The 19,559-nt window shown below is 39.5% G+C and overlaps 3 protein-coding genes across 3 annotated transcripts; all 3 read left to right on the forward strand.

Annotated features, from left to right (window-relative positions):
* The first annotated feature begins 478 nt into the window (after positions 1–478).
* Positions 479–3,120, forward strand: LOC105445031. Its single transcript, XM_030993706.1, has 2 exons — positions 479–3,000; positions 3,090–3,120. Exons 1-2 carry the CDS (start codon positions 479–481, stop codon positions 3,118–3,120), a joined length of 2,553 nt encoding a protein of 850 aa, XP_030849566.1.
* A 41-nt stretch (positions 3,121–3,161) lies between these two features.
* LOC100891522 lies at positions 3,162–6,975 on the forward strand. The gene is made up of 2 exons (XM_030992878.1): positions 3,162–6,111; positions 6,920–6,975. Exon 1 carries the CDS (start codon positions 3,173–3,175, stop codon positions 5,720–5,722), a length of 2,550 nt encoding a protein of 849 aa, XP_030848738.1. The 5' UTR covers positions 3,162–3,172; the 3' UTR covers positions 5,723–6,111; positions 6,920–6,975.
* Positions 6,416–14,461, forward strand: LOC100891451 (monocarboxylate transporter 12-like). Its single transcript, XM_011669753.2, has 4 exons — positions 6,416–6,422; positions 11,578–11,721; positions 12,166–13,152; positions 14,340–14,461. The coding sequence occupies exons 1-4, from the start codon at positions 6,416–6,418 to the stop codon at positions 14,459–14,461; spliced, it is 1,260 nt and encodes a 419-aa protein (XP_011668055.2).
* Positions 14,462–19,559: the final 5,098 nt, after the last annotated feature.

Genomic DNA, 19,559 nt, shown 5'->3' on the forward strand with positions numbered 1-19,559 from the left:
GGATTTTTGTAATGTGATTTATAGTATGCTGAATGGAGTTTTATGTAATTCAGAAACGAGACAAAACAACACATTTTTATTTTGCTTAAACAAGACACTTTTATTAGAGTAAAGAAGTGAAATGAATAGTTATTTGTTAAGAGTTCGAATGTGGATATTTACTTCTAGTTGCTTTACACTATAGTCTTAAACTTAAATACACCCTTGAAGGTCATGTATTTACTCAAGTTTGCTTACAAAGAATGTAATCTAAGGAAAAAGGAACAATTTGGGTATTTTGAATCAATAGTCATTCTTTGTTTATTTTTGTTTCTTTACAGGATTCACACGATTGTTGAATGTGCTTTACAGCGCCACAACTATTAAAGGGAAGCTAATTCAAGTCACGCCTCCTGTGTGGTTATTATAACAACGTGGAAGTTTAGACACGGTCTTATAACATTCTTCAACAATCCCGCTGTATAACTATCAACTGAAGATGACTGACATGAAGACTCTAAAGCTGGCGAGGAGAAATCTGAAGGGACAATTGACGAGGACATTAACATCCATTGTCAATCTCTCTGATGAATCTGCAGACCTTAGTCTTCTGAAGCAGTACATCAGCAAGGCTGAAGAACAGTTTGTAAAGGTGGAAGAGAAGCATGCAGAGCTTGTACAGTTCATAGAGAAAGACGAGGAATTTGAGGCTGAGGAAGTGTGGATGACCAACTGCGAGACAGACTTTGTCCAGAAGTTAACTGCTGGTAGGAGAGTTCTCAGCAAGCAGTTGTCGCCACCACCAGTACAGCAGACATCCGAGCAACAGCAGAACGTGACACTCCCAAGCTCTCCTCTCCGCACCTCCTTTCAGAATCAATCTGCAGGTGCCTGTGCCCCTAGGATGGCGAGACTGAAACTACCATCATTTAATGGTGACATCAAAGATTACCGGAGATACAAGGAAATGTTCCAACACTGCACAAGGGAATTGTCAGAAATTGAGTGTTTTTTCCAGTTAGCGGAGTCAATGGTGTCTCAAAGGGAGAGAAACTTGGTCAAAAGCTGTTCAAGCGTAGCAAGGGCATGGGAGATGCTGGATGAACGTTTTGATGACAAGGACCGAGTGGTGGACAGTTTGCTACAAGATTTGGATGGTCTCAAGCCATACGAGTATAAAGGAAAGGTGAATCTTCCAGCAATGGCGCGATTCATCCAGGTACTTCAGAACTTTGAATGCCAGGCGGAAACCATCGGCCTGGCTGGGGAGCTCAATAGCAGAATCATGCTTACCCAAATAAAACAGAAACTCCCAGAAGATCACAGAATGGACTACTACAAAAGTGTTCGGGATGAGAATGCTGACGACTCCATTTCGGGATTAAGCAAGTGGCTGTTCCGACAGCAAATTCTTATGGAGAAGTCCAAAGCCACCATCGCAGATAGTATGGAACCAAAAAGAGTTTCTAAGTCCTTGACTGCAGCCGTGTCTTGGGACTCCAGAGAGGCTCCTTCATATGCTCGTGATATCCAGAAATGTGCGCTACACCCTAAGAACTCCTCTCATTACCTCAAGATCTGCAACAAGTTCAAAGCCCTAACACTCAAGGAGAAGTATGAAGTCATGAAAGCAAATGGTGTATGTTTCCGTTGTGGTCATAACAACTGTATTGCAGGGAAACCCCCTCATGACCGCAGCAAGTGCCAGTTCAGGGCACCATGCCGAGTCCAGACATGTGGTAGTGACGAGCACTTTCCTGCCATCTGTCCCAAAGCCCATGGTGATGCCAGAGATAAGGATCAGAGAAGTGGCTATGCTAACCAGGCAGACTCTGTGAGGCCCGCTCAGTCTAACAGCTCCATACAGACTTCTACAATCAACCATGTAGGGAAACTGCATGCTACCTTACCTACCGTGATGGGATATCTACGATGTGGCAGCAAACGACACCTAGTACGCATTCTGTTGGATGGAGGCAGTCAGGCCACACTCGTGAGAACAGGAATCTTTCCCAGAATGGAGGGTGATCTTTTCCAGGATCATGACCTTAGCCTTGTTGGCGGCAGTAATATCAAGCGGAAGCTGAGAGTCCTTGATTGTGAGATTGAGGATTTACAAAGGAGTTGGTCTTATCCGTTGACAGCTACTGAGATAGATAAGCCATGCGGGAATACACCTGTCATTTTCCCTGAGCATCTACAGTCCTATGACCACTTGACAGGTGTAGAGATAGATGTGGCCCCATCACCAGTCATTGACCTGCTGCTTGGAGTGGACAATACTCACCTTATGGTATGGGAACAGTACATCAGGGGAAGCAGACCAGATGAGCCAGTTGCAGTTAAATGTCCTCTAGGTTGGTTTGTTCAAGGAGGCCCAGCAGCTAATGCAGCACCACTCCTCAACTACGTCAGTGTAGCTGCTTCAGGTTCCCTGGAGGAGTTCATTGGACTCGAGACAGCTGGTTTGGAGCCCAGGAAATGTAAATGCTTCTCTGATGACGAGAAAGGAACTGAATCCATGCAGAAGAGTGTTACTCAGCTACCAGATGGCTCTTATGAGGTTCGCTTACCTTGGAAGCGATCTCCGGAAGAACTACCAGACAACTATGACTATGCAGTTAAAAGGCAGAAGAGCCTGGAGAACCAGTTCCGAGACCGGCCTAATGAGTGGGAAGTCTATTGCCGGCAAATGAGAGACCAATTGGAAAGGGATGTCTCCCGGCAGGTTTCACAGGACGAGTTGCAACAAGACAGGAATGTAGGCAGAAGGATGTGGTTTCTTCCACACTTTGGGGTTGTTAAAGACTCAAAAACAACTCCAGTCCGGGTAGTTTATGATGGTAAGGCGAAGTTCCAAGGGCGTTCCCTGAATGACTGTCTCATCAAAGGAGAGAATGTTAACTCAAATCTTCTCGAGGTGGCCCTCCGGTTCCGTGAAAATGAAGTGGGCATGATCGCAGACATATCCAAGATGTTCCAGGCTATTAAGATTTCACCAGAGGATGCTCGGTTCCACAGGTTCGTTTTCAGAGAGAATCCAAACCATCCCATACAAGTCTTTGAGCTTACAACAGTCACTTTCGGGGATAAACCCTCTCCAACCGCAGCAATCATCACCCTCAGACATGTGGCTCGTGAGCATGCACCAGATGATGACAAGATACAGAAAATGATCGTCGAGCAATTCTATATGGACGACCTGAACGAGTCAGTTAGTAATGCTGAGGAAGCTCTAGAGTTGAAGTCCAAGCTGACAGAGACATTGAAGAAAGGAAACTTCAACTTAAGAAAGTGGCAGTCTAATGTCAAGAAGGTCTGTGATGAGACAGAAAACACAGACACTGCTACTGTCCTAGGTACCAGCTGGGATCTATCTAAGGACACACTGAGAGTGAAGAAGGTCAAACCCCTCGAGGATACTACCCTCACCAAGCGGAAGATTCTTGCTCAAACGGCATCCTATTACGATGTTTTTGGAATGCTTTCCGGACTGTTGGTACGCCCCAAGATTCTTCTTCAAAGGTTGTGGCAGCTGGACCTTGACTGGGACTCCCCTCTTGACCAAGGCAGTGAGCTCTACTCCATGATGAGTAAGATCAACAGAGACCTTAATGAGATGGACGGCATTGAGATCCCAAGATGTCTGATACCAGAGCCTTATAGGGGAGCGAGACCCCTACCCATAGTGTCCATGCATGGTGTCAGTGATGCTTCAGAGGACGCCATGGGATTTGCAGTGTGGCTGAGATGGTCACATGCTGACAGCCAAGAAGCTCATCTATCCTTCGTCTGTGCCAGATCTAGAGTGACACCTCTGAAACAGACAAGCATGCCTCGGAAGGAGCTACAAGCTCTTCTCCTTCTATCCAGACTGATGATCACCATCAGAGATGCTCTACGCTTCAGCATAGTCGGATGGAAGATGTGGACAGACAGCATGACAGCGATTAGTTGGCTTAGAGGGCAGTCTAAGACCTTCCGATCTTACGTCGCACATAGAGTCGGTGAGATCACATCTGAATTTGACCCCTACAGTGATATCGCCTACGTTCCCACGGATCAAAATGCTGTTGATCTCATTTCCAGAGGAGGCGTTGTTACAGACATGCAGGAGGTCATCAAGGGCCCAAAGTATTTGAGACTACCTCCTCATTCTTGGCCGAGGACACCAGAAAATGTTCCTGTCAAACCGGGAGATCCTGAACAGAAGAAGTTTCACTCCCGAAACACCAAGATCCTCTCAGTAACTGTGAATGCTGTGTCCAAGAATTCCCCGATTGTTGATGCTACCAAGTTCTCCAGCTGGTCAAAGCTACAGATGGTCACGGCGAGGGTGTTATCCCTCAAGGAGCTTCCCCGGAATCAATGGCTGAAGCAATTCCTCCGGCAGATCTCCGAATGGCCATCCCAAAGAATGATCAAAGAGGCAGAACTGTATTGGGTCAGACAAGCTCAGAAGGAGATAAACTTCCAAGATTCCAATATACAGAAGCTGGACCCATTCTTCGATGAGGACAGTGAAGTGTACCGTGTTGGTGGACGTCTAGGTAGAGCACCGCTGTCGTATGACATTCGCCACCCATATCTTCTTCCGAAGAAGAGTCATATCAGCTTCCTCCTGGTATGCGATAGACATCTACATGCCCTTCATGGTGGTCATTTGCGGACAGCAAATGAGGTTCGGAAGAAGTACTGGATAGTGGGGGACATGAACATTGCACGACGTGTTGTACGCTGTTGCATCACTTGCAGACGGCATAGAGGCAAACCGACGCACCAGAGGATGGCTGATTTACCAGAGTTTCGGGTCAGTCCATGTTCGCCACCCTTCAAGACTACCTTGGTGGACTACCTAGGCCCAGTAATGGTGAAGCTGAATCGTAATACCACGACCAAGGGATATGGTGCCTTATTCACATGTGCGGTTACCAGGGCTGTCCACCTGACAGTAGTCCAAGACCTATCAACTCAGGCATTCCTTCAAGCCTTAGAAAGGTTTGTCAGTATTAGAGGAGCACCAGCCATGATGGTTAGTGACAATGCTACTTGTTTCCGAGGGGCTGACAACACGATCAATGAGCTGAACCTTAAGCTGAACCAAACGCAGGTCCGGGAGCACTGTCAACGTTATAAGGTTGAGTGGAAGTTCGGACCACCGGGAGGACCCCATCACCAAGGGGCAGTAGAGCGCATGGTCCAAGAAGTAAAGAAAGCTATGAGGCACCTTGTGAAGGCTGACCGTCTGACCTTCGTAGAATGGGAGACTGTTTTCTGCAAGATTTCAGGGCTCATCAACAGCCGTCCCCTGACTGCGATGTCATCGTCGCCTCTCGATCATCCACCGCTGACTCCCAATCACTTTCTCATTGGGAGAGGAGATCTGAACTGCCCTGATATTCCTTGTGAGGACTACAAGGGAGATCTACGGAAACGCCGTGAACTGTGTAACACAATGGTGGAGGGTTTTTGGCGTAGATGGATGGAGTACACCCACAAGTTGGCACCACGTCAGAAGTGGCAACGATCTTCAGACAACGTGGAAGAGAACGATATCGTCCTCGTCATCGGTGATGACAGAAAACGCGGGTCGTGGAAGATGGCCGAGGTAGTCAGGACTCAGCCTGGACAGGATGGCCTTGTTAGAGTCGTCGAAGTGAAATATGCAGATGGGACGCGTGCCACCAGGCCGATCACAAAACTTGTATCCCTGATGAAGCGAGATGAACGTTCAGACATTTAAACAGCTTGAAGAAAAATTCAGACATTTAAAGGTTCAAGAGCTGTTGATTACTGGACATTTGAACAGCTCGAAGAAAAATTGCTATTAATGGGCAATTTATAGAGGATAGTGATTTCGTTGTATTTCTCTTTGATCTTATAAGTGTTCCATTAAGTCTTTAAATCATGTTTTATTGTGTTTTTGTGACATTCCGTCACGCTTAGGGGGTCGGGATGTCAAGGCATGACATTATTTTTTCCCGTATTTGTTACGCGGCAGAATAATTACCCTTTTTACCTGAACTGAGACTATCAGCACTTTCGCTACAGCGCAAAACAAGACCGTACGAAGGTTCATCAACCATGTTGGTTGATCCTAGTTTTTCCTTCATTTATAATCAAAAACTGAAGGTATGTTTAATTCCGTGCTATTATTCTTATGAGTGTATGTTATGCTAGGATTGTATGTGTATCTTTAATGTTTTTGAGGTTTGTAGGACAAATTTGGGCCTCTCTTGAAGTTTGGATAGTGGTAAAAGTCCGTATTGGTTTTGACTGTGCTTACGGTACTTGTGAAAGTGATTGATAATTTGTAAAATAATTCTTGGTTATATACTTCAAGGAAGTGTAAGAGATGCTGAAATATCTCATGATAGTTTATAAGTTATCTGGAGACGTTCATTATTGTTTTGGTGTCATATTTCATAAATTCGGGATGACACGTGAGACCTATTTTTCTTACGCTATTTTAGGACTTCAGTGAATTGTAGTACTTATACGTACAGATTATATAGCGGAGGGATATTTTTAGACGCCAGGTTAAGTGATTCGCCTTACGGTTAGTCTTGTTTATGTCGCCCTAGGTAATATCGCGTTATTCGTTTTAATATTTGAAAGGGGGGTTTTTGTAATGTGATTTATAGTATGCTGAATGGAGTTTTATGTAATTCAGAAACGAGACAAAACAACACATTTTTATTTTGCTTAAACAAGACACTTTTATTAGAGTAAAGAAGTGAAATGAATAGTTATTTGTTAAGAGTTCGAATGTGGATATTTACTTCTAGTTGCTTTACACTATAGTCTTAAACTTAAATACACCCTTGAAGGTCATGTATTTACTCAAGTTTGCTTACAAAGAATGTAATCTAAGGAAAAAGGAACAATTTGGGTATTTTGAATCAATAGTCATTCTTTGTTTATTTTTGTTTCTTTACAGGATTCACACGATTGTTGAATGTGCTTTACAGCGCCACAACTATTAAAGGGAAGCTAATTCAAGTCACGCCTCCTGTGTGGTTATTATAACAACGTGGAAGTTTAGACACGGTCTTATAACAAATAATAACTAGATTTGAACAAGTATAGGTGGGCTGGTCTAACTAAAATTTGAGACAAAATAAAGGGCAAATTTAAGATAGCTTATTGTCTCAGCTACAATACTCGAAGTTCAGCGTAAACGAAGCTAAAACGACGGAGATCGATATTGCTCGCGAAAGACGGGAATGTAGAATCCAGTTTTGAAAAAGTCATGTCCCATAGAGAATACACGCAAAAAGTGAAAAATTGATATTCCTCCTTTAATCGCAAAAATACGTCATGATTCCTTTGTCGAAATGAACAATCATGTCGATTGCATTTGTAGTGAATTATTTCAGCTTGAACATATCGAAAGTTGGAAGAAAATCAATCAATATTTACAGAGATACAATCAATTTTCCAAAAATATGCTGATGTCATAATATGCAAATTGGAATTTTGAGTATGGAGGCCATTATGATGACGTCATGAGTTAATTGAGGGTCAAATGAGACAAGAAATCATATTTCCAATTCATACTCTACAAAATATGAAACAAAATTTGGGGTCACCTTACATCCTAAAGAGCTACAATGGATTTTGTATAGGCATGTTTTTGCCCATATATGCTATGTATTACAAGAGCTCGCACGCACGGACGTGTATCTTAAACGGACGCTCACTCCGTTATTAATGGTCAGAAATATGTTAACAAGGTATCAAAATGCTTGGAAAAATGTGCCAAATATGATGACAAAGAAAAATTGACGATTCTTTGTTGCAAAATGCCAGAACGCGCGAAAACACGCGCGCATGCGCGTGTGCGAGATTTTTTATAAAATGCTTAAAATGGCCTAAAACGTATGTAAAATTATTTTGAGACTATTTTGAGCATTTTAATATTTTGCGCGCGGACGTACGCGCACGTGCGCATTTTTGACCTGAAATTGACCGGACGAATATTGACCTTAATCATGATAAATATGAATCAAAAATGGCTTTTGGTTATGAAGGTATGATCATGAGTTGATTTTCAGAAAAATTTACAAAATGGCGCCTAGATGACGTCATCAGTGAAGGTCATAGTTGAAAACGTTATTGTGTTTTGTACATATGCCTATACAATTTGAGCCATTTTCAAGTAATCGTGCTTACAAAAAAATGGTTTGAAATAAGTAAAATAAATAATAAAGGCAATTCTAACGAAATTATAAGGTGTTCTGTACGCTTTACAGCCCACCTGATAATAAAGGCAATTTTAACAAAATTATAAGGTGGTCTGTGTTAGATACAGCCCACCTAATAATAAAGGCAATTTTAACAAAATTATAAGGTGGTCTGTATTAGATACAGCCCACCTGATAAATAAATAAAGGCAATTTTAACAAAATTATAAGGTGGTCTGTATTAGATACAGCCCATCTGATAAATAAATAAATAAAGGCAATTCTAACGAAATTATAAGGTGGTCTGTACGATATACAGCCCACCTGATAAATAAATAAAGGTAATTCTAACGAAATTATAAGGTGGTCTGTACGATATACAGCCCACCTGATAATAAATAAATAAATAAACAAAGGCAATTCTAACGAAATTATAAGGTGGTCTGTACGATATACAGCCCACCTGATAATTACAAAAATAACATTAGTAACACCACCAACCATAATAATAATTGTTGCCATTATTATTGTGATACTGCTTCTATTACTACTCCTACTACATGTACTAGGAAGAAGGAGGGGAAGAGGAAGAATCTTATTGTTTATTTTTTGTATTATCGAGGCATACAAATGCACAGGGAGGTAAGAGAGGGAAAAGTAAGGCGACGAAGAGGGAGAGAGAGGGAGAGAGAACGAGAGGGGGTAGCCTATGGCCCGGGTTCAAATTCAGTTCTCTTTAATTTATTCGACCCAGTACTGATGATCATAATTTTATCTATATGTGATTGCCATGTGTACGCCACACCGAATAGCACTAGCTCAAACGATTTTACACACTAATATATATATAAAGTAAAGCTACATACACTTAAAGATGAAGTTGAGTTCTGGTCATGCGATTACATTGTGAAAGAAACCGGTATAGAATCGAACAGAAAAGGTTGATCATCTAGCATATAAGAATTTGTGTGTATTGCAAGGTTCTGGAATCATCAAAATTATAAGAAATTTGGCCAAGTCTTGGTAAAGTTACAAACACTGTACACAGAAAGATGTATATGGGACTACACGAACACGTGGCGTAAAAATCCCACCCCCGAGTTTTACGATGTTACATGACATATTTAGAATTTGAAGGCATTTGAAGAGCCATGCTTTTCAGGGAACATGTCTTATTAATGTTCTTCCACACTTGCATAATAAGAATGATAACGCTCACAAATTATTGTTCACTCGAGTCCCATAACTCAACCTTCTCTTTAACTGAAGGAAAGAAACCTATAGAAAACGGACTGGATATTATTGAAAATACTATTCTAAACAAGAATGTACTACATGTACTACATTACGTTACAATTTCACGAGAGAAATAGAACTCTAGAGGGGAAGAAAAGAAGAAGTGATGAAAATGAAAGAAGACTAATAGCATGAGAGGAAAGAAAAGAGCTAAGAAGACAAGAAAAGGGTGTAAAAAGGAAAAGGAAGAGCAAGAGAGAGAGAGAGAGAGATAGCCTTGAGCTTTTGATCGACTAATGCAAATGAAACAGATTTTGAGCGGAGTAATTATCTTTCGCCGGAGAACTTGCATAAGGAGCTAAAACTTGATGTTTTTTTAAATCAAACATTATGGGGAATAGCAAAAAACGGCTGAGCATTTATTGCACTAATTGCCAGAGGAGCATTCATGTCTTCCACAAGGCCGCACTTTTGGATCAGAGAGCAATTTAATTGTCGGTGGAGCATTGTCTTTTGCGGGGTACTTTTGGGGAGGAGCAACAATTATTGTCGTAGTAGCCTTTGTATTTTACGGGGCACTTTCTTAGCAGAGCAAATGTCGGCGGAGCAATTGTCGGTGTCACCGGAGCAAGTGTCGCTTCAGGCGGAACAAATGTCGGCGGAGCAATTGTCGGCAGAGCAAATGTCACCTGAGCAATTGTCGCGTTTTGCGGAGCAATTGTCGGCGGAGCAATTGTCGGCGGAGCAACTGTCATTCGAGGAGCAATTGTCGGCGGAGCAAATGTCGGCGGAGCAACTGTCGGCGGAGCAACTGTCGCGGAGCAAATGTCGCGGAGCAATTGTCGCGTTTTGCGGAGTAAAAGTCGGCGGAGCAATCGTCGGCGGAGCATGTGTCATGGAACCGCAATAACCTATTGAATAAAGGCAATTTTAATGACCTTGTGCATCACCTTTTAAAATGAGCGAACATGACTATGACATTTTATGTAATCTGAACTTGATATATGAAGACAATTTTGTACAGAAAGTGCCAATAAGTTAATTTCTTCAATGTTTTCGCGATTATTATACTTGTGATACGAGCCAAAAATAAGGACATAATTATTGGCATTGGGGGGAGGGGGGGGGGGGGGGTTACGATTTGCATCCACGCTAAAACTCTAGTAATAATACAAAGAAATAATGCGTTTTTTTTCTTCTTATTATTATTATTTAAATGCCGTCTTTTGCTCAAATTTGAACGAATATAAAATATCTTGATTTTCAATTTTTGGTTACAAATTTGTTTGATTTGATGAAGACGTTTGATTAAAATCGATACAATTTTTATTATAAGTTTTAAGTTATACACCAGTAAAAAAATGCATTTGATTGGTAGATATGATACACATTTTGTAATGCGAATTGAAACATAAAAGCGTTATGTACTCAGAATATGGGGTTATAAAAACCGTTTTTTAAACAGATAACATGCGATATAATGTTGTCACGTCACATAAAGAAAATAAATGATCAGATAATGTGTTGGATAAGTCATTTAATGATATCGCAAATTAATATATTCTTGTTTTTACAGGATGCGCATTTTTAGTACAAAACACTCTACATGTACTTTGCAGTGTACACCAAATCCAGAATTTGTCATTCTCTAGGGGGTTATCAATTGGACAAAAAGAATTTCTATTTCGGTTTAATATAATTTGGAGTGGACTATTAGGCTATTATTATTATTATTATTATTATTATTATTATTTCCGCAATGAACATGATGAAAGACCTGTTGCTTGATTTATTTAATGTTTTTACGCCATACACAGTTCCTATAATTGTGTGAATTGCACTCTGAAAGAAGAACCGTAACACTTGTAAGACTATTTTACTAATTATACGTATTTATGTCATTTTTATTTTCATTCACTGTAAGCGCTTTGGGCCTTATGGGAAAAGCGCGGTATAAGTAATAATAATAATAATAATAATAATAATAATAATAATAATAATAATAATATCAGAGTAGTTTCGAAAACTTTTTTTAAAATTTGAAAATCACCTTAGGGTTCAAAAGACAATGTAATTTGCGTGTGTACATCTGATTGTATGTTTCTGATTATCTAGGTCATAATATTTGTACGTATTTAATTAAAGATTTTCTTCCACCGTGTTTTGTCCGACATAGCTCCCTTGATTGTCGCCCTCTACCGTGTGAGATCGCTTCGTCGTGTGATCATGATCTTGGGAGCATGTTTGATATCTCTGGGTGTCATTCTGACAGCTTTGGCAACCAACAACGGCCTGGTCGCTATCTACTTATCAATAGCCGGTAAGATTTTCGTCAAGAGACAAAAATCAGAATGTAGTCATATTTATAAACTCTTTTGATCTCGAACTTTACTTCCGAACATACAATATTAAAAGTAAATTTCCTTTATTTTAGTCAGATTCAAGCTCTTATAGTAGGGTTACCAACTCCATGCCACTATCAAAAATGCTATAAATATAGATGTAGTTGATAAAAACGTGTGACAAACTAAGTTACACTTGCACCTTGACCAGTTCAGAAAAATGTATCCACATTGATGATCACTTTTTAACACAAGGCGGCATGTGTTCATTGCAAATAATCAAGGAACCCAAAAGGTTTTATGATTCCTATCATGCATATTTTAAATTTGGAACTATACCAAGAATATCTTTTCTTTCTTCTTTAATTTACAAAAAGAAAGAACTGATGTGATTAAAAAAGGTTTTGTTTACACATTGACAGGTATTGGACATTGCATGCTAACACTATCTTTAACACTCGCCTTGGACCAACTCGCAAGCAACCAGAACTTCAACCTATTGTATGGTGTGGGTATGAGCGGGTTCGGCCTTGGCATGGTTCTTCTACCAATCCTGGCTGATGTCTTAGGTCAAGTTTACGGTTGGAGAGGCGGTGTTCTTATCCTAGGTGGCCTAATGGCCAACCTAGTCCCTTTAGCCATGACCATTCAGGTAGAACCAGCCTCGGGTCAGGACCGAACAACGGGTCGAAGTGCAAACATTGATACTTTCGAGGAAAGTGGTCCATCTGAAGAAAGATTCTGCAACGATCGCCCGACCGAGGAGGAAGATACAACACTGTTAAGCCTCGAAAGCAGTCCTGGCACATCATCTTATCAACCTGAGCATCAGTTGCTTGATGATGACCCGTCTATGGAATCTACAGCAGTCGACAAGATCCTGAAGGAATCTCAAGAACAAGACGCTAGTTCCAGGTCGATCCTTGATAGTATTCGTGATAGTATACGCCGGTCCGATTTCTACAGGGACCCAATATTTAACGTCATGTTTGTATCAACTTTCATTTACGGTGTGCTCTACTGTGGCTGGCATGCTTTTCTGGTGCCCCATGCCATTCTGAGAGGGTACTCCATCCGTGCTACCATCTTGATGACTTTATTTGCCTCGGTAGGAAATTTTCTCGGAAGACTCTTGGCAGGCGCCCTCTCCGACCGCTTGGCGAACCCCATCCTTCTGTTCCTCGTAGCTGCCTTGGTAAATGCATTTGCCATTCTGTGTGATGCGTTCATTCATCATTACTACGTTATGTTAGTAACGGCGTGTGTATCTGCTCTCAGCATCGCTGGAATGTCTGTGCTGGGACCACTGGCAGTGAGGAAAAGAGCATCTCCTGCAAACTTCGACGTTGCATATGCAGTTAATGACCAATTCTTCGGCCTTGGAACCTTCCTTGGAGGCTACCTATCAGGTAAGAATTTTTTTCAAGATTACAGGTATCTAATTAGTTTTCGGATAATTATCTATTGTGTGGTTGTGCTATGTGTTCTCAAAATCATAAGTGTTATATCAAAAAATGACCTATGAGGAGAAACTCTGCAGGTTCGTGCTTTTCATACAGGAATTTGATGGGTGATAGGGCTGCAGAACAGGCCAATAAGCGAGTTCGTAAATAGCTCTGGAACGCATGACCCCAAAATATCCACAGATCTTTTACACGATGGATACATCCCACATGACTGTGCATTTTAGAATAGTCACTGCCAAAGGGATGGTGGTGCTTCATGAATACCTTTTGTTTGCCTCTTGAGAAAAATACTTCCACCTGTGTATCAGATAAATGTACTGTTGGTGCATAAATGAATACTGATTACATAACTTTCATGAGCACGATCCGAGTATTCGTCAGTTTCGTCTCAATGGTTTTACAATTTGGGTACGAATGACCTTTATCTGCCCACGCGCAAATCCTAATTACGAACTCGCTTATACTATCTCTCTTCCTAATCCTTAACCGTGGATATAGTTCCTAATTGGTGACAAAATGGATGAGGGGAGGAGTTATAACGTTACTACCTTCATTTCGTTATTTTGTCCTTCGGGAATTCTACTTGCCATCCGTTTTTTATATCAGTTTGTCTATGATGCCTCACGGAATACAATTTATTTGTCTAATCTCGAGTTTTTTTTTTTTAAAGACAAGGATATTTGGCAACGTCTTGGATTGTTTTAGATTTTCATTTATACCAGTCTGACTTATCGGACTTATCACTGTGCAGTATGTATTGCCTATAACAATGTATTAATCCACGCCGTCGTAAGTTATGAAGTGATAACATGTTTTTATTCGTAAAGCATAAAACAATGAATATTACTTTGTCTAAAACATATTCGTTTATACGAACTTTCTCAATAACAAGTTTAGCTTATGGCCAAAGGAGTCTTCGTGGATTTAATTACCCCCTTCTAGGCCATAGGTCTTATTTGTTTTCGAATTTCACAATAATTTCACCAAAATCGGCGATAGCCAGGTTCAGATTTAGGCCAATTATATCATGATCATGTTCACTGTGATAAGACTCATAGAGAAATTCAATATTTCGTGTGACTTCAACATCATAAACCTATTTCTTCTTCTTGTGTCTGTTTGATTCGCAGGTCTCATCGCTGGAATGTTTTCATCCTACAATGCCACTTTCAAATTTCTAGCCGCTGTAGACATCTTGGTTTTTTCACTGATGCTCCCGGTTTTACTAATAAAGAAACCCGTTAACGTGTGATTTTAGTAAGACTAGAATAGTGACGGGCATTGATAATATCCACCAAGAAACATGGTGTTGCTTTATTGCTTATTTACACGATTGAATTAACTCGTTCACATTATATGGTATAGTTTAACCATATTAAACGGGAATAAGCCCTTTTAAGGCTTTACTGGCATTTTACTGAAATTACAGATACACTTTCTCCTTCCAAATTGTTATGCAGGTAGTGCAATTAAAATGTAAAAAAAACCCCACTAAAATCATCACAGGATTATGGAGATTACGACATTGTATTGTTTGTGATATCATACAGACTTTGTTTTTGTTATTATGCAATGCCATTGATTTGATCAATTTGCTTCTCTCTTCTTCTTCTTCTCCTTCTGCCCCATCTTAATCCACTTCTTTTTCGTTTTCCTCTTCTTCCTCTCCTTTTCCACCTTCTCATACAGTTTTATAACTATTATGTTATCTTCTTTACTCTTTATTCTATTTTTCTTTTCTTCTCAAAATCACTCTCCTTGTACGTCTCTAGAATTTCATACTATACCACTACGTTTACACCTCGTATAATACCTTTATAAATTCCGACCTATTGATTACTCAGTACGGGAGCCTATTTACATACAAGCTATGCTTTTCATTTAGGCTTCCCACATTATACATTGTTTTAACTTGCCTGTCATATCTATATATTTTGAAACTTCGTACCTATTTTCCGTACATTATACTTCATTTGAAATCTTTGACTTTGTGTGTTTGTAATCTACGCTTATACGCTTGTATAACAAAAATAATTTAAATTGCTTATTGATGTAAATGTGGAACAAATAAAAACTTTAAACTTCAATAAAACTGGTTTGGTCTCAAATGATGGACGGTATTGATCCAAAAGGTAAGGAGGGCATAACTGTTTCTACCCTTGATAAAAAAAGTTTTATTCCTAAGACGAAAAATTTGTTTGTCATATGTTTAATTTTCAGGTAAATACTATACAAACATTCCAAATTTCAAACGTGAGTTGCTATATTGTTTTGAATTCGGCTCCTCCCTTAGATTTTTCTGTATCTATTTTAATATGCTCCCTCGTGACTGTGTAGGTCAAAGGTCACTGGTAACATTTTTTTTTACCCATGGACCCCAATCAGCATTAATACTTGTAAGTAATGTGCCGCGGGATTCCATATCCTTAAACTGCTGGCGAACAGAGCAACAAGACCAAGCTTTGTAATTATTAGGATCTCTGTCCATTAGTGCCGTGTTTGTGCAATCGAACTGGATCGACCAAATCAATTGATTTATGATACATATATATAGATATATATATATATAATATCTTTTTCCGTAAAATAATTAATGCATTCGAAGATAATTTACTCACTATCGGTGTATTTTATTGATCTGTCAAAAGCCTTTGATACATTTGATTACAAATTATGAATAGCATTTCACAGTGAATAATCAAGGAGATTAAAAAAAGAAAAGACAGAGAAACAAGAGAAGAGATTGAAACGGATGACTAGAGGATAATAGAAGGAGAATGAGTTACAGAAGGAAATTAAAACAAATGTGGTAGAAGATTAGAAGGACTGAGAATACAATAATAGAGAGAGAGAGAGAGAGAGAGAGCGTGGAGAAATGAGAAAGACAAACTGGAGAGGAGACTAGACAAATTTAGGAACAGATAAAGACTAGGACAGATATATAGGCTGAAAAGGAGATAATACTGAAGAACAGCATTCTTCAGAGCCATAATAAATATTTGCGTGCAATTCTATTTTAATACATTTTACAACAGACACGGGACAACCTTAGATATGGGTTGTTTTACAATCAGGGTACACACTTTGTCTCACTTGGGGTGAAAAAAAAAGTTCCTTTGATTCTTCTGAATTTTCGTTTGTGTGTTGTATATATAATATTTCAGGGCTACAAGTGTCAAACTTTTCTTTTTCAAGCATTAAACCTGTCCTTAATGAAAAAAATAGAATCAAGTGTCACCTGATGATATTATGCAGAAAGAAAATATTTATTGTTTCTTTGGGTAAATGTGAATGACATAGTTTGATAACTTGATGATATGGAGTCAGAATGCAACTCAATTGTTCAAGTGCAAAATGGTTTTATTCATGTAAAATTCAGTTTTGCATCTTTACATACCACACAATGATGGCCTGACAGCATGAAGTTACTAATTAAAAAAAAAACAGCGGTTCGACCCTATATTCTGTACTGCACAGCTACATATGGTAAGGGTGCTTTTGCATACCAACTTCCAGAATAAAAGGATAGTGGTTCTTGAGATAAGGGGCCTCAAAAAACCGTTCGGAGAGGGCAATTTTTAGTTCGGAGAGGACATTTTTTTTGTTTACATGCAGTTGGAACTGCCTGCTACAATTATGATTCATTATTTTATGGCATAAATGAAACTGGGTATATATGTAAGGTTTATTAGAACATATTTTATCCCTGTTAGCACCCATTTATGATCTGCATATAGATCTTCAATCACCCATCGTAGATATTGTCCCTCACGTGTAAGACTTGCCGGTACTAAAAACTGGATTCACATTGTACTAAATATTGTAAGAAGGTACATGGACACAATACTGTGATTATGTATAGTTACAAGTTTTTAGGAATAGTTAACCATATATCAGTGTTTTGAAGATTTTACATGCTTTACACTAACATTCAGAGAGGACATTATATTTTGACATATGATTGGTTTATGCTCGTGATCCATCTTTCCGTATCAACACAAATTCTATGTGTGCAACTTAGTTATGTACAATCTTAGACAGAAGTTTTATGTCTCATGAACATAATTTTTGGGCATGCCCCTTATATCACTCTGCTAACTAAACATCTAAACTGAGAGATATATGCCAACCATTATACAAGGCCTACAATGTTCTCTCCAAAGTAGTTTTCTCTAAATGCAGCAGAGGACTTACTGAAAGTCCATCGCAATCATTGTATTGGAATGAAATAATGTGTCATTACCATGTTCTATCTTTTTTTTTTTTTTTTAATCATTTGCACAAGGAATACAACTTTTGTTAAAAAACAAGTTAAACAACTGTTGCTTGTTTTTGTAAGAAGCATATTTCTTTATCCCTTTTGAAGCTTATGAATGACAAGTAATGTTGAGCTTTGGTAAAGTGGATTGGTAAGACTAAAGAGTACCAAAGCAGTGACATCATAAAAATCTATTTTTGGAATTTCCCAATTGTTTCATCATTTTCCGAAAGAGCATAAAAAAATGTCCAAATGTCGAAAATCAATTGAATATGTTAAGTATTGGCTGATATATGACCATCTAAAGAAATAGATGTCCTATGGGAACTCAGTGTCATATTGCTCTGGCTCGTAATGTTACTTCAAAATTAGTGTGAATATTTAACAAAACAAGACATTATCTATTGCACATGAAAAAACAATGTTAGGACTACTAATAACATTTAAATTTGGTTTCAAAATGTGGCTCTTCTTGAGGGAGTGCTGATTAAAAAATGTCGCTTTTTCGGAGAGGACACTTTTTGACACACCCCTGACAAACAAATTTGAAACGCGCATTTACCAAAAACTGAGTAAGCGTGGGAAAAGTTAATATTTTGTACGTTATTAGTGATTCTTTTCATGGAGGACAAAATAATTAGTTGAGTGCCGTCTTACTTTAAATTATAATGCTGATTTCGGATAGGACATTTTTTGACACATTTTGCACCTCATTTTTGGTGCAAAGTTAAAATTTGTATATTTGCCAAAATATTACACCCAATTCAGATCTTACAAAGACCCGTTGGAAGAGCTAATTCTGATAGTTGATAATGTTTTTGGGGTACGTATGTCAGATATGCACATGCTCAAACTTTGCACAAATGAAACGAGACAGCAAAAATGTGAAAAAACGGCATATAATTACATATTTTGAAAAGTAGTTGGTCGTTTCAAACAATTTCTTCTCTGTTGTAGGTTGATCTAACGGTGCAAAATAGTTTACCAAGGAAGATTTTTCTCGGCTGTTCATTGTTTTGTTTTTAACGGCCATCAAGGGGAGTTTTTCTAGTGTGTACCCTGATTGTAAAACAACCCGTATCTAGGCCTACGGTATTGTAAATATGAAGAATCAAATATGAACGGTGAAGCCAAAATGATAGTAATTTGGGTCTATAAAGCGCTTAGTGGGTCTATAGAAACAGTGTCTCCAAGCGTTTTACAAAATATATTATATACCCCTTTCATCGGATTCAGGCTTGCATGCTCATATTGTATACAGATTCTCCACTCTCTGAATCGCCACCTTTTGAATAAGGCCTGACGCAGTATAAAAAAAACTTGATCACATGATTTCCCATTAATCCAATCTTGCGTATCGAGTGTAACTTCAATAAACTATTGTCCTGCTGGATTCGTTGCTTGAAAGGTCATGTAACCCGACCACCCGACCGGACAATGTCCTACCTATATAGTCCATAGGATCAGCACTATCTCTCTCTCTCTCTCTCTCTCTTGGGGCGCGTTCATGCTTGATTTTGAAGGCAGAATGAGCGATTTGTAACGCTCATCGTAAACGCTCATCGTAATCGCAGTTCCACGGTGCACTGTTCATGCTCACTTCTCCAGGCAATTCTCCTTGGGTGGCCTTCAGCTGGATTCGCAAACCTGTGTGCGCATGCTACGTAGACCCACTAGAGGTCAGTGCGTTGACCCCATTTAAACGCGTTTACAAATTGTAAACGCATCTTTTTGTGAGTTTACGATCGGCGATCGTGATCGCCGTTTTTCGGTGATTCTACAAAAGTGAGCATGAACGCAATCGTGTTTTAAACTAAACGCGTAACAGATGCCTGATTCTGGCCGTCAAAATCAAGCATGAACGCGCCCTAAGTGCCATTGACTTTGGCGATTATGCTGTTCCACAACTCTCGGTTCCTAGCCTTCTCTACTAGCACCACTCCCAGATCTTCCACTCCACTCTTCTCTCTCTCTCTCTCTCTCTCTTTCAACAATATCTGCAGACTGTCCACCCAAAGTATCCTCCTTCTTCCCCTACTCCTTCTTCCCACCATTTTCCCTGTCGAAGCATGATTCTCTGTGACCCATGAAC

This window comes from Strongylocentrotus purpuratus, unplaced genomic scaffold (assembly GCF_000002235.5).
Source record: "Strongylocentrotus purpuratus isolate Spur 01 unplaced genomic scaffold, Spur_5.0 spur5_scaffold_20, whole genome shotgun sequence".
In the NCBI taxonomy this organism is placed as follows: domain Eukaryota; kingdom Metazoa; phylum Echinodermata; class Echinoidea; order Camarodonta; family Strongylocentrotidae; genus Strongylocentrotus; species Strongylocentrotus purpuratus.